This window comes from Anopheles gambiae, chromosome 3, assembly GCF_943734735.2.
Source record: "Anopheles gambiae chromosome 3, idAnoGambNW_F1_1, whole genome shotgun sequence".
In the NCBI taxonomy this organism is placed as follows: Eukaryota; Metazoa; Arthropoda; class Insecta; order Diptera; family Culicidae; genus Anopheles; species Anopheles gambiae.
In genome coordinates, this window is record NC_064602.1 from 83702359 (window position 1) to 83718937 (window position 16579).

General features: G+C 42.4%; 1 protein-coding gene across 1 annotated transcript; it reads right to left on the reverse strand.

The window, feature by feature from the left end:
• Window positions 1–1283: 1283 nt before the first annotated feature.
• Window positions 1284–15587, reverse strand: LOC1275978 (phospholipase B1, membrane-associated). Its single transcript, XM_061659858.1, has 6 exons — window positions 14737–15587; window positions 6193–6528; window positions 5847–6025; window positions 2522–3082; window positions 2377–2453; window positions 1284–1897 (listed from the first exon to the last, which is right to left on the reverse strand). Exons 2-6 carry the CDS (start codon window positions 6503–6505, stop codon window positions 1753–1755), a joined length of 1275 nt encoding a protein of 424 aa, XP_061515842.1. The 5' UTR covers window positions 6506–6528; window positions 14737–15587; the 3' UTR covers window positions 1284–1752.
• Window positions 15588–16579: the final 992 nt, after the last annotated feature.

The following is a 16579-nucleotide window of genomic DNA, read 5'->3' on the forward strand; positions in this document are numbered from 1 at the left end:
TATCTGGGATTTTCCCTCTTTTCTTTCGTTAAATATCTGCTTCGTTCTTTTTTCTCTCGCTCTCTCTGTGTTCTAATTTACTAACTAACTTCGAGAGCCCCTAAATTGCAACCCTGCAAGCCAATTCCAACAGTTAACGAGCCGTTTAATGTATGCTTCATTGCAAAGTTCGCTTCTTTCTTTCAAAGTTTCGCAGCATTTCTAACGATTTCATGCTGTCCTTGCACCTTCTGCACAGAAACAATCCACAATGAAATGACGTTTGCGAAACGGTCGATCGCTAGACGGGTTAGGCTACTTTATTTAAATGGTCCACCGCAAACATGTCACGCACGACTGACTAGTGGCGTTTGTTTGGTGTGTTTTGGTTTGGCGTAGAAGGCAAACACGATTGAACGCACGCTTGCAGATAAAAGAAAAATGCTTATTATTGACATGGAAAAAATGTAATAATTTCTGAAAACGCAATAACAAACCACACCGTTGAACCATTCTCGGCGCTTTATTATTTCATGATTTGCATGACCATTTAAACGCTCACATAGTTGTTCAATGGTTAAGCAGCACGCATTAATTACCCCCCTGCATTGCATTGTTTATTCTCTGCTACGCACAAAATGTCACACCAGTCCAGTTTGCACAAATTGCTTTCCAAAAGCAGCGCCAATGCAAAAAAAGGGAATGCATACATGTTATGCACGCGTTAAACAATCGAAACTTCCCTTCGGCATCCGATATGGAACGCGCCAAATGCTATGCCATTCACGAACTGCTGTGTGCTGTGTGACAACACATCTTCGTCGAGACAATGTGCAAATAAAGCGTGCAACACTCCGTTCAACACTCCGAGCGCGCTTGCTCAACCGACAGAATCCGAAATTCGCCAATGAACCTCAACGAACCCGACTCAACCTGCAAGAAAGATGGAAGCCAAAACCCCTCACCAACAAACCCCAAATGCAAACGAAACAATCCACTCAACACAACCTCGAAAAAGCCGACGCTGAAAAGTAATTGAGTGAAGAGGAGTTCATTTTTGTCTTTCTTTCGGTGTGTTTTTTTTTTTGTTTCTCAAATCTCCATGAAATGCATCCTTCACCGAACGATGCGCCCTCCCCACTGCTCTTGCCGCGCGCGCGGTGAGAGTGCATCATAATCATACCGTGCGTCACCCGCGGCTCAGCTTCATTATGCAACAGATCTTGATTTGCCAACGCATGTAGGCAGCAACGCCACCATATCACACTTATCACAATTATCGCCGCGCAGATGGGTACTTGGTGTGAATCTGTTTGATTGAACAATTTGTTTTCATTTTATTTTGGGTTTTTATTGTTTTCTTACACCGTGTACTACTGACATGGTTTCGATTTTATTGCACCATTTATTTGTGCTGTGCTTCTTGCACTGAAGATCGCTTCATGGAACCTGATCCTACAATTATTAATAATTCGCTACTAAACTGCACTGAAATCGATTGCTGAAGAGATCGCACTGGTTCTATCCTCTGGCAAGAAAGGACTTTAAGACCATTCGCTACTAACACCGACACTATAAACACTAAAAACGCACGCTGCCTCCGGTACGCACAAGGATTGGTTTGGGCTTTACACGTAAAGAAGAGAATAAATTAAGCATCACAACGTTTCGATTTGACTCGCTGGCACACACAGAAACACACATATTCACATCCGCCTTGCTAGGTTCTCCAGCGCCCTCTAGCGTAGAATCCTGCTTTCCCCGTAGTGGCCGCTAGCTGTGGCCACTGTTATCGTACGTGATTAGGTAAGGCGACTCTTTGGTGGGGCATTTGAAGTTTTTCAAGAGGGGCCGCCAGTTGGGAGTTTTCTTCCCCACGGGCTCGAGCATGTTGTTCCACAACGCAGTGCCGGCGAAGCTGAGTGAAAGCAGATGAAAACCAATACATACAATCTGATTACAAACATACAGAAAAAGGGCTGCGACAGAAGTGGTAATACAATGTATATAAACCGAAGTGTTTGTTACATCGAAAAACATGTAGAAGTTAATGAAGATAAATAATTACATCCGACAAACAAACAAATAAAATTCTCAAAATTTCTAAATTTAACATCTAAAACCACATTTTAAACGATGAGATTTGTAAATGTAAAAGCACAGAGCATAAAAAAAGTTAAATTTTAAAAATGCAATAGGTAATTCTATAAAATAGTCAAATAAATGTGAAGCAACGAGAAATGAATATTAAATTGCATCAAAAACATCAAATACAAATAAAATAAAGTCACAACATAAAAGAGAAGCAATCAATGAACAAAACAAAATAGCTTCAAAAACGCAAAGTTGAGAAAAATAACACGACGCAATCTAAGTAAAATATCACTCAATACTAACGCATTTCCTTTCTGGCTCATATGAAAACAATCATACGAGAGAAGCGAGTAATCAATGTCCTTGCCATTCATTTTCATCTGAAGAAAATAAAGAAAAAAGAATATGTTAAACGAGCAAAAGAAGCCCCTTCTCAAGCTCCTCTTACCGTCACGTTCAGCGACCATGGTTGATAGACGACCGCAAACTCGTCCAGCCCTCGGAACTCCCGTGACTCGGCCACCTCCTTCTCCACCCGGATGTACTCGTCCTGTATCCTTGCCCAGCGGTCCCGGGACGCTTCGCTCTGATTGTACAGCTTCCCGATCCAGCAGGAGCACTCGCCGTGGTGCAGTGACTCGCAGGCGAACGGTTTGCGCTGCAGCATCACCACCTTCGCCACGCTCGGCACCGACACCAGGTTGACGAACGTGCGGGGCATGCTGTCGCGCAGATAGCGCAGCGTGCGCTGGAGCCGCAACCGGTGCTTTGCCGGCAGCTGCTCCGGGTAGCGCATCGTGCACACGAACGAGCAGATGTCGTTGCCACCGATCGCTATCGTGACCAGCTTCCAGTCGCGCTTCCAGTCGACGCGCGGGTCCCGCCGTATGCGCTGCACCATCGCACGCGCCATGTACGGGATGTCGTACGAAACGGCCCCAATCTCGGCCATGTTGAACTGGGAGTCCCGATGGAACGGGTACGCATCGCCGAGCGAGTAGCCGACGAGCTGCAGGTACGAGCGGACGGTATGAAAAGACCGGTATTAGTGAAACAGATGTTTCCAGACAAGCAGTACTGAGTGCGGAAATGTTTCAGATGATGATCGATTGCAAATATGATAATTCTATGTTTAACCAGTTTTTTATCTGTGCTCTGTGGTCTTATTTTGAACTTCAGCTTTTTAGAGCTAATAATCGGTATGGAAAACAACATTATATCCAATAACAAAATTACGATTCGAACACTGACGAGAATAAGAAAATGTATGAACCAATGAATGGTATCCTACTACGGATCTACCGTGCTAATAAACACCTTTATGTTGATCAAAACTACGCTTCCTTGTACACATAGTCTATTACTTTCAGTTTATTATGCTGTAGACAATGTCATCCTAATTGTTTTCGCATCGCAATCCCCAATCCGCATAGATAAGAGATCCATTACTACACTTTACGATTTCCAACAATTTTACTCGAAACATTGCAAAATATCATAAAATTGCAACGATATTTTGATTGATAATTCGGACAGTTTCACGCTCATGGGTCAATTTACGAATGTTTTGATTCAAATTTCGGACAGCCTCAAAATGTTGTCTATAATCCTCAAATTCACTTTCACACTACATCTTTTTAGTTTTTAACTTGTTTTAAGCTCTGGAGACTTGGTTCTGAATTTCGGTGTCCTCCTTCCTGGTTCTGGATGTCTGGTGTCTGGATCACGTAGTAACCAGCAGCAATAGCATGCTAGGACTAGTTATCAATATGACTCGCGAGCTTAATGATATACCTTGAACCAAGGCGCTCTATTGCTCACTTATCCGGTCGTTGATGGAATATGCAAATATCGTATGGTGGCCAACTACAGCGCGTCCGTTAGCTCGATTGGAATTAATCCAGCGCAAAATTACACGATTTGCACTTCGCTCATTGAACCAAAGGCTCGATTACCGGACTAGGTGTTTACTACTCGGGCTACCCACCCTAAGTGAGCGAATACGAAAAGCCAGGTTGTCATTCACGGGACTTCTCGACGGCCGTATTGACTCTCCGTCACCACTCGCTGCCATCACCCTGTACGTTCCGGCCATGCCGCTCCGGACACGGGCAATGTTGGCGACGACCGTAGAACGCAATTTGGCTCCTCTGACCCGTTCCTACTCATGTGCCGTGCTTTCAACGCCGTCAGCGACGCTTTTGAGCCGAGGATTTCGCCAACTGAGTTTAATGATCGTGTTTTTGTGTTAAAGTTGGTTCCATAGTGCACATTTGTATGTTCTATGTTAATGTAATCCATTGTAAAACACTCATTGTAAAACATTGCTAAAATGGTTCGAGAGGGCATTATTGTCCATCGATAGAAAAATAAACATAAACATAAAAAAAATATTAGATGCAAAAAATGTCTTAACATAACATAATTTCATCTTTAGAACGAGCCTTGAACCAACAAAGGTAGAGTAAGATTATAAGAATAATAATTCAGGTCTCATTAGTTTTTACTTAGTTTTTACTAATCTTTTCTGTATATTCTTCCAGTAAAGTATAAACCTATTACCTAAACTGCATATGCAACGGTCACCTTGGTATTCAAAGCCATTCGTTTTCATCTTTGCGTTTGCATCATAGGATCAACCAGAGCACCACCTATCCAGGAACGCATGCGGCTATTTTTCCCGGTCACTGTGTCATTAGGATGAGCAGCAGCGTTACATCACATCAGCCTTCGTGCGCAAGGCCCTTACAAACATAATAAGCGCGCAATTGTTTGACGCATAACGGTACTAGCCAGCAACCGACCGAAAGAAAGCCTCCCAATTGCACCCCGGCGTGTGCTGTTGTTTACATCGAACCGCTGGCGCTCGAGAGTTGCCGAGTTGCCGTGGAAAAATGGCAAAGTTCAGTTCAATCATGGGTCAGCGGCAAGACCGGAGGTCGCTAGAGACACGCTAACCGGCAAACAAGATGAAAAGCGCGCCACACTTACGCATCGTCCCAGGAGTTTGCCCGGGAAGCGTTACCTAGATGCGTGTGACCCGGGCCTGCGATTAGCTAAAGGGTTGGACTAACACCTAATCGTGCTCAATTAACAACCTTTAATTCAATTACGTTGCTTCTTGTTGGAGGAAGTAAGCAATTGTGACGCACAATGAAGGGTCACATGCCAGAAAGTTATGCCAATAATGGCCGTCACGTAAGTTTTAGTAACGTTCCCACAGGAAGGCGAGGTCCGCTTTTGGGACGGCAATAAGAGACTAATTTCCCTTCGATTCAAGTAAAGGTTTTTTTGCCGGTACAATGTGATGATGCAAGATGGTATTGCATATTTGTATACTGGTCCTATTCATCTCTATACAACCATTAGATGCTTTCCTTGAGATGTCTTAAGACAACGTAGAAAACTGTATAGTTTTGTATGGAAACAAGGTCAATTTTTCAAACACCTAACCATTTCCCAAGATAGCTCAATTTGCTCATCATTAAACACCAAGTCCCCCCATAAGTACCCAGCCGCTTTACAACATCTTCAGTTGCACTTGCGCTTCACTTGCTTTCCTAAATTTGCATCACCGTAGTGCAATCCGCTTAGGTCCTCTTCTGGCTCATCCGCTCGTCCTCATGCGCTCCGTGTTTGATTCAAGAAAGGCGGCGCAATCGAAACTTAATAAGACAGCAAGCGTCTGCGTCAGCGGATCTTAAAAGCTTTCCGACACTAGTTGAAAGTAGCACTCGAGGAAACCTTTTTGACCCGGTTTTTTTCTGGCTTACCTTCGGGTTAAACACCTTCAGTATGTTCGGCAGGGTAGTGACGTTGCGCCAGTCCCACTGGCCACCGATGCTCCACGCAAGGCCACGATTTTCCTGGTACAGATCGATGAAGCCGGACGCGGCTGCACCGGTGGCAGCGGTCAGCGAGTCGCCCATGGCTGCAATGACGTTGATGTCTCCTGCGAGAAAGAATATTGGGTTTTATGGGGAATATTACTGTTTAAAATTTTGATATAAAGTTCCAAAATATGATGAGGTAAACATCGTTTTATTTATAAATTTAAATATTTCAATATCAATAATGATATCATGTGTCTTTTTTTATCATCCAACGAACTATATTTACCTGGCCTTAGCTTATGTACACTCGTCGGCACCTTGGCACTGCGGCCCAGCGTGACGTTGCACGGAAATGGCACCTCGGGCGGAATGCGCTGCTGCAGAAAGGACCCGCTCGTGCGCTGTCCCGTCCGTCCCACGATGTTGAATATCCACGTGCGCAGAAAGTGAAACATCGGCCGCATCCCGGCACTGTCCAGCAGTGTCCGCTGGTCGGTAACGTCAACGTGACGAGTTTGCCGGATCGTCGTCCGGCCACCATACGTCGCCGGTAGGAGGTAAAGCACTAGCAGGCACGCCAACGAACATCGCAGAATCATTTCGTGTCACTGTACCCCGATAGCTAAGGATGATGAAGAAGTTTGCACTAAACTTAATCTGATAAATTGTGTAGATTCGAGTAGAGAGCGCACTGTGGACTGTATCTGTGCTGGAGGCTTTTGCTGAGAAAGGAAAGATGCCAGAGCCGGATCTTGGCCACGGAGAGAAAAGCCGAATATTGTCACACTTAGTCATTTGTAAAAGTGACTAAACGAGCTTCTACGTCATATGCTGGCCATTCTCTTGCTGGTTTCTCCGATGTTGATTCACCCGGGTGCGAGAGTGGTGTAAATCACAAGGACCAGATTTGGTTTAACTTTTTCACAAATGTTTTGAAGTATATTATTTGCCGATCATTTTTGCTTTATATTTGTGAAGATTTTGTTTTGCTAGACTTCAAAATTTTTATTCTTTTTTATTCACGATTTTTTTACGACTCACGTTATCATCCCTTAGATTTTCATATAACATCAAGCGATTAAGATCCCAAAGTTATGTTACAAATTTCCAAAACTTCCCGATTAATACTGCAAACTTACTTATAAACAATTCTATACAATTGATTTTAAACTAACACAAACAGAAATCTCTTTAACTCTCCAACGGGGCGAATGCGAAACAGAGAAAGAAGATAATTCAATAATCATAATGCATGCTGGTGCCGCTTTGCCTCCGTTGTTCCTCGGACCGATGGTCCGATTATCGTTATGCAAACAATAATTTTGTAACACACCATTTGTGCATTCCCCGTGCATAAAGCATTATACACTGAGACAAAAAAAACTCCCGACCTTGATACGTTGACCGAATTAGGTGCTAAAGATAGCAATTACTTCATCCGAATCATGTGTGCAATAAATATATTGCAGCTTACCCTTCCAGCCAGCCGGCACCATCGGACGCACCGTACCGTACACAAATGAAATGAATAGCGTGTTTTGGAAAGGGAAGGAAAGGTACCGAATGGCCCAAGCGTGATCGTGACCGGCGCACGGCACAATCTCGAATCGATAATTCCGCTCTCGTAATCGTAACCGCTGGTGCAACCGCAAGTAAGTGTGCTATGAAAAACCGGTCTACGAGAGTTGGTTTGTTTCAAATGGTTTCCCTTTTTCTCTTGTTCGTCAACCAAGCTACTTACTCAACCTGCAAAGGAAAGGCTTTCTCGGCTAAGCTAATGGTTTCATTCACAAATGTCTTGTAGCCGACAGCAAACGCAATATACTTCCGCTGCGTGCTTGTTAGCGGCACGGAAAAAGGGTTGCTTTGTATTGTTGTCGGTAGCAGTACGGGGAGGAAAGCTATTAAGTGCTAATTTTCCTTACCACCCAGCGCCCACCGCTGTTCAGCTAGAGGGTGGTTGTTGAGAAATTGTGGAACCGTTTTGTTTGCGTTTTGCTTACGTTTAGCATTCCCCGTTCGCAACCTATTTCCGAACAAGTTCAAGTTCAAGGTAAGCGAACAGAGCGATCGGGGTGATCGGGAAAGCTAACCATGATCACAAACAAAAAAGGTCTAAAAACTGTAACAAAACAGGATTTGGAGACTTTTTGTGCAGGAAATTATCATTTTAATTTACGATCTCATTTGATCAAGCACTAAAACCGAACCGCTGCTACCTGCTGCTGAACAATCGACTCAACGGGGTGTTAAAAAGATCTTTAATGACGTACGTTAATGAAGTTTGAGCCTGCTGGGGGGTCGATCAAGCTGGTTTTTATTTTTGAAAAACACACAAACACACATACAACTTTTATACTGCACATTAGAGCTCATTAGAGCGTACATGAGAATTTGATGGACAGGTAGAAACTATCTCTAATTATTGGCATTAGAGTCAAACAAGCAGCAATTATGGAAGATAATTAATAAAGGGGTAACTTAGATTTGGTTTATCATTAAAGTTAAAATTTTTTCATGTTTTTAATACGAAATATGTAACGAAATAAAAACGACATGATTTCGAGTATTAAAAAGGTTGTTAACAGTATTTTCTACCTGATTTGTTATTAACTTTAAACACAATAGTGTCGTCACTAGTAATCACTTGATTTTGTTCCTGTTTTATGCACTTCAATGTTTGAGCCAAAATTTCACTAAATTTGTTATGCTTACAGGCAAGTTTTTAGGACCTACCTCGATTTTAATCAATTTCTCCTCAGTTCTTGCGACAAAATTGTTAGAGTAGAGTTACCCCTCAGCTTTTGCATCATGTTACCCCACAAAATTTCGATGAGACGTAGCTGGGGGATGATGCCCCGGATTGCGTACTTGGGGGTCATATCGAAATTCCGCCAAAATTTCCCTAAATTGATTGCATTGAGTTTTGGCGCCATTGCTTTCCACTGCGAAGTCAGCGGTCGCGATTTATGGTTCCTGATATGTTTCCCAGGTACTATTTCACTGTTTGCATCGACCTCCCAGGCAAGGAGAACGCAGCAATGTAGCGAATTTTTCCCTCGATCTTCATTTTCAGCATCATTTAGAGCTTCGTGTCGCTCAAAATCGTCAGGAATTTGGAGCTTGACTTCTTTCGATGCTCTGAATGTTGTCTAATAGTGGCAAGACTGCCGCACGGAGTCCGTTTAGACGATACGAGGTGTCATTCTTTAATCGCACATGCTTCTAAACGAAGTTGCTACATATTTCCATCATGGCCATCACGGGTATAGTTGGACTAATAGAGGTGGTAAATTTTGTCTTAAAACATATTTTGAGTAATTTCATCTCAATCGTCTAGTTCTTAAAATCGCCTGAATTTAATTTATATTTTCGCAATATTTTGTGTGAAGGCTTGAGGCACCACAATGCATAAAGTAAACCTATTTTATTGCTCGTTTGTATTTGAAACATTTCAATTCATATGAAATGTAATGTATATGCTTCAAATATTTAACAATTTATATGTAATAATGCTTTTCAGTCAATCGTCCTTCAAATGGTACTTAATGGCCTCTATGGTACTGTGAATCACTTGATTTTTTTTTTAGATGCAGCATACGTCTTGTATGTAAACATTCTAATTATGATGCTACTGAACGTGATGTACGAGGAAGAGCAATTATCTTTATCTGTTGACCAAAAAAAAGGAGCAGAAAAACGGATACAAATGAGCTACAGAGCCATTAACTACCGTTGCTGAGTCATTTAGATGTTGCGCCGTGCATTGACCGCCCGTTTAAACCAACTACATCAAATCTAGAGTGGCAGCCTTGAACCTACCGAACCTACCTACCGACGTGCTTGACTTCACAACAATGTAGTTTAATGTCTGTCTCTCGCTGTCGCTTCTTGGACGCGTGTCATAAAGCAACCGCAATTGCTCTTTCCCAAAAAAAGCAATCTTCTAATTCAAGACATGGCAAAAGGGTTTGGGTATTCAATTACAACTCGATACCGCTCGGCAAGCTGTGCTTTACCGTCGTTGCACGTTGCTTCGCCTATTGCCACAGCGCGCACATGCAAATGAATACGCTCCAGTGGCTCTTCCCGATCCGCTGCATCTGCTTCATGCGAGCATCTGTAACCGTCCGAGCTTTACAACCGGCGCGAAACACCGGTGAGAAAAACCGCAACCACCACCCAATCGGACCACCTTGACCCATTGAAGATAGCGTCGGGGCAGGCCGCGTTCGCTTCTAACACAACCTTCTCTCCCATTACCTGCTGGCAACATGTGGTCGTTGTCGTTGCTGCACGAGAAGGTTTTGCGGATATTTTTACATCACGATCGACGCCTAACCATCACACGCGGTGCCCTTCGGTACGGCTTTTGCTCTGGTTCCTTCCTCCGCGCTCCGACACACGCAACGCTCCCGGGGAGATTCAGAATTGGCCGGCCGGGTAAAGAGTCTTGTGCTCCCCTGGTCTGGGTTAATGGTGCAAAATTTCAAACCTTCGCATCGCAAATCGACAGTGTTGGCGCGACCTGTTCGACGAGTTTTCGCATGGACCCACCCTGCGATCAATCGATCTCGATCCGGACCAGGGTCAGTGACGGAGACAGTGTGCAAACACTAATTGAAGTGAGCAGCAGCAGCAGCAGCAGCACCATTGCAACACCCCCCTTTTGCGCCAGCTAATGTGTGTGACCCAATGCAGCATGCTTGCGTACCACTTTCTATTTCCACTTGCGTACCACAACTCCTAAATCGAAATTAATTTGTCTTTTGACCAGCGAATTTGACACTCAACGGGTTACACTCATTTGCCCAATGGTTCCGTTTCATGCATTTAAACAGGAGTCAACATCAACAACACTTCCCTTTGATTCGCTGTGTTAAATAGCATTCACATAGGTATGTACCACCACGCTCGCATTAATCATACGTATACGGTGGGGTCACTGCGTCACGAGCAGTAATCAAACGCCTCAGATTGCATTCCAATTGAGAGCTGCAACGAAATGTTGCTTTCGAATGACAAACATGCAACATTCCTGCACAGGATTAAGTGGTGTAGATCGGATGGTTGTTTTTCTTGCTTTTCTCGCTGCTTGCTGTTTAATTTATGTTCGGTGCAAATGCAACCAACAGGTGAAGGCTAGAGAACGGAACATAACGAACGTGAAACTCAGTAATTCCATGGGGAAGGGCTGATTTTGAATTAATTCGATTCTCATTCACTGCTTGAAAAATACAAATTCAAACCAATCTGAAGTAAAACATATGCTCCCAACATATGCTGCTTTGCTTAAAAATGTGCTAAACATACTTTTATTGTGTTCATTCTCAAGATATATGTTAGCTTGAATCTTAGAAGCTTCAAGTTTTAAGTTCTCTTATAATTGGAAATGCAGTACGATATTTCTTGTTATTTGGCATAGCGACGTATGAGGAGTTCATGCCAGCCTATATAGCCTTTCTATATTTATTCGTAGCCCTGATTAACCTCCTGTTCATTTTTACGGTTTCTGACCGGCATCTCTGTCTTATGTTCATTATTGTTTTCAATGCCAATAATTCCTAATAGCCTTCCTATTTTACTCACTCATTATTTCTGTAATGATTCTTACAAGTCCATTACATTACACATTATGAAAACCGATAATTTGTAAATTATTGACCTTTACAAGAGATTAAAGAGATGCTACTCTAATCAAGATACTTTGAAGATATAATGTAAAAATAAATTAATAACCTTTATGTTGTCTCACAGAACTCATACTCCTAATATATAAATCTTCTACATACACCAAAACTAATAAAAGTAAAAATAAAACACGAACAGACCAATAGAGAGGGAGCCTACATTTGTCTGTTATAAGAATATTACGATGTCATGGAACGATGTTATAATACGATGTCATGGAATAAAGCAAACTACAAAATGAACCAAAACATCCAACCTCATTCACGGAGTGCCAACCACATAACAGTATTTAAATTTCGCGCAAAAAGCATAAGTTTTATTGCTTACATTAACGTGCCGCCAACGCATCCCTGTAACTAGGATGACCTCCTTTCCGATACCTTCTTTTTCGCCCCAAAAATACCCTTTTCTTTGCGTATGGCGCAACCTCTGTAGAACGTGCCCGGCACAACGAACACGCACCTTGCGCGTACAATTGCCGACGCTTAAAACCCAAAATATTTTTTTTTTTTTTTTTTTTTTTATTGATTTTTATAGAGACTTTGAACCCAAAATATTTATGCCCGTGCTCGTCTTGCATGTGCAAGAGATAGAGCAACATAAACCCATCTCCCCCCCCTTTTCAATCCCCGAGGAAAGGAAACGTTCACGGTGTTTATTGTTTACGCAATTTAAACAGCGTTGCTGGTATTTGCTAATGGCTAGACGCCAGCTGAATTGCATTTCGAAGTCTGTATTAATCCTCTCGTCTCGGCGCCTGTATTTGTGTTTGTGGTTTTCTCGCTTTGACCGCCCCGGCAGGGAGAAAATCATGACATTGACACTGAGCAACTGAGCGTTGTGCGAGGGAGAGCAACCGATTTAAAAGCACGCCTTTTAATGAGGTTAAAGTGTGCTACACTGCAAAAACGGTTCGGGTTGGGAAGCTTGTCGGATACGATTAACATACAATGGTGCGTTAGATCTCAAGAGCAGTGGAGCATCTTCAACAAGTATTGTACGCACGTTTTTCGACATTGAAATGAGATCTGTTCAAGTACGATGGAGATGTCAGGTGAGAAGAAATTTAAGTATATAGCGTTTATAGCGTTTATAGCGTTTAATAAATTGATACCAGATAGCTTAACATGTTCTGTCGCGATGTTCAGTCCAACCACCATCAACATCAAATTTATTTACTAATGTTTAATGTAAAGTCGATGCGTTTCATGCAACGTTACGACTCATTGATTCAAATGTATGCAAACAGCAACTTACAATCGATTAGGAACGGAAGCAGTCGCTTATTACTTAACTGTATTTACGCAATTATACAATCGAGCATTCTTGAGATCCGTTTACGGTCTTCATACCATCCATCAAACACGCATTACACCCTGTCACGAGTTTCGCAAACATATCGCTTAGCACCAAACCACACGTGCCCCACAACAAAGGTTAAGTGAAATTATCTATACCATGTGCCACTCTTCTGCGACGCGATCCTCAAACAACTTCATTAATGGTATGCAAACATCCACCTCACGCGCATTCCAACCGACGTGCGTACTTTCGCAGCAACGAAAGCGAAATTACTCTCAGCACACACAAACACACACAAAGACGCACGAGCAACCACAATGCCGGTTCCATCGCTCTTCAAATATTTACCAAACGCCGATCCTCAACATCCGGAATAACACGTCAATCAGAATGTCCCCGGTGCCAGGGGGTATGCTGGCCGCACCAGTGAACCGTTTCTGTTCTCCTTCACCTTTTTTTCCTCGCTGTTTAAAGCGAAACGCAAAACGCAAGACTTCAACGACCGACGCGGCTTGGGACGCGTAAGCGACGAACCTTCGAAAGTTCGACCGAGTGTTGCGGAGCACATATTTGGCAACCAAACGACACTCGGTCGCACCCTTGCACCCTTACCATCTCTGTCGCTGCCTTCCTCTGCCATTGCTATTATTAATGAGTGAGTGAAATGTGACTGCACGACAGTGTCGTTCGCTTGTTTGTCTGCCGATCTTTACACGCACATAGTCTCAACTATCAAATAATAGCCAAGCAAAGTGGGTACATTGTTACGCGCTTTTTCCGCCGTGAAAAATGTCAAACCCGTGTCGCCGTAAAAGGAGTCGATCTACTTGAAACCAAACCAAACAAGCGGGGTAAAAACATTTGCATACCTTGCGCTGAAGGACACCCTTGCAAAGCCAGGTTTTACTGCTTAAAAGTTTTACAGTGACGTACCAATTGGTATCTCTAATAGGATTTTAGTGTGAACAAGGATAACACATATTGGTGGCTACAATGACGGAAGTTGAGAGGGATTTACATAAAGAAGCAATTGTTCCAGGTCCCATTGTGAGCTTCAAAATTGAGAAACCTTACAAAAACGGGCACAGTCATTCAGTTTTATTATTTAATTTTATTAGGCTACTGCTAAGGTGATGGGCTTCGATTCGAAGGCCTTTCGATTATTAAACGTCAACCTTCGAAACGTTCGAGAGAGGGAGAGAATCGGAAACGCGGAATTCCGTGTGTGAAAGCCCTTGGATGTAGGCAATTTTGGAATCAGCAAACGAGGTGAGCTCTAGCGCATCTTGTATCACTACTATGCACGATTCACTAACACTTTTAACAGCGTTTTCATCAGATCACCGCCTAAGCCCTTTCTGAGCGTTTCATCATTTCGTTATGATTGCTGCACGAGTGATTCCATTTCATCCTAAATTAATCTAATCATTTCATTTTCGGCAACACTTTAGTCTGGAACACTCTGTTTTTGATTTCGTTTTCACTAAAACAAACTCTCTCTCACACACACTTTTACCCACCACATTTCAAGTTGAACGCAAATGAAACGCGAGACCCTGCTCTCATTAGGCAGGGCTGCGGCGCTGAGCGTGTTTAATGCGATTGATTTGTTTTCTTTCCCCCTGAATGGCTGCAATGTGCAACAAACGGGTGTGCATTTTACTTAAATCTTTCGATTTGGAAAATTGCTCGAAAGCATGCACCAGCACCAATGTCAACCGTTTGATCCGGTGGCTTAAACACGACCTTGAACGCTATTACACCACACTTTACCACGAGCTTTGTTGCTTACGATTAGAATTATAAGTATCATTTTCATTTTTCTTTTATAACGCACCTCACATGAAACATCTCACTAAGCTGTGTATAAGAATCGCTCTTATGCTTTCAATCTGGTTTCAAACACACGCACATTTAAACTATTTGTAACGGCAAAACCAGTAATGCATTCTGGCTAATAAGTCAACACTTCACCCCATTAAAGGGTTCCGCCTCCGTTCCAAAAAAAAAAAAGAACACCGAACACCGAAACTATTCGCACTATTGTGGGTAGTGATCAGCACCAAGCTTCCAGTGCTACTGATCACTCTTGAGCCGTCCAGCAATCGTAAGCTCCAGATCGATCTCTTCTACCCACCACAGCTTCCCTTTTTTTTTCGCACAAGGTAGTTTGGCTTTGCAGCTCGCGTGTGCCGCGCGTGAGGCAATGGATCGTGACGAGCTGTTCGTTGCATTTTTCACCACTCAATGTTCACACAAACACACACTCCCACGCTTGAAGCCATAGAGAAGGAAAAACAATCAACCTAACCAAGCTAGACACAACATTGAACCCGCCTTGTATGCAAAAAAGGAACAAGAAACAACAAAATCAAATAAAAACCCGATCGGTGTACGGTTTCGGTGGAACAGTTTTCAATAAACCGGTGCACTTTCGGGTTTTGTTTCAAGATCTACTACTTGATCCGTATTTCTCTAACGAGATTGACCTCTAACCGTGGTAAGGTGGGCATTGAGTGTGTCACTTTGCTCTGTACGCATAAAATCATGCAAAGTGTCAAGCTTGCGTTTGTTTGACAATGTATTTCTGGTGTGACCTTCCGGGGCAAATGCTTTGTTTGTTTTTATGATGCGCTGCACAGTTGAACTGGTGCCTAAGGTGAAGGTTGGGGGAATGGTGAATCGTGTAAAGAAGAAGTCATTTGAATACAAAGAACAGATCTGTAAACCTACATGCCACATGCATTAATTAGGTCTTGAACAACAATTTTAACAATGTATTTTTATTTAAAACTTTTGTTTATATCTCGGCCATTTTTTAAGATAACTTCATCAGTAATTTTATTCAAAATAAAATATTATATAATCTGTACATCAATTAGCCATTGTGTCATATCCTTGAATAAATAAAATTAAATCTTATTTCAATGATGCTCGGCTTCAAGAGAATAATATTAATTACAAAAGCTGCCACCTCAATAAAACCCTGTACAAATACTTAGCAAAGCACAACATGATTCCTGCAAACCTCGAGCAACCTTTGCTTCTTTATCCTATTGAAACCCAAGATCAAGGTCACAGCCTGGTCCAACTAGCATTGCTAGAGGATTAAATATTCGCCTTCTTTGATTTCTTTGTTGTTACATACGCCAAATACGCCAAAAATGTTTTGCATTATGTTCAAAACACCCTTTCACAACTTCTTTGTGAAACTTGATCAACCAGATCAACTGAAACTGTTTCCTGTATTTGCTGTCACTTCTTACTTATGTATTGGAAACAGGTTACATTGTTTGGCAAACATTCACTTAAAATCACTTTATTTTGCACCATTTTAGCAGCAGCACGATGCACAATTTACAACCATTCTTCACAATTTAAGCGATATTTGTGTGTTCAGTATGCTGCTTTAACCAATTCAAACATTTTTCATCACTTTAAATAAAATATACTATTTCCAAAATACCTTTTCCAAACACTGTTTAATTGGCACTATACTCCGTGCTTTCTGGCTTTTTTCAATCAAACACTGCGATCGAGCGACGCTATCACATTAGAACACGCTGATGTTGCAATGCAAAAATCGTCCTACGATCAGTCACCACCGTTTGCGCACTAGAACACTACTGGCCAGTGTGCATGATCTAGTCCGATCAAATATACCCTCTCGTTTACTGACC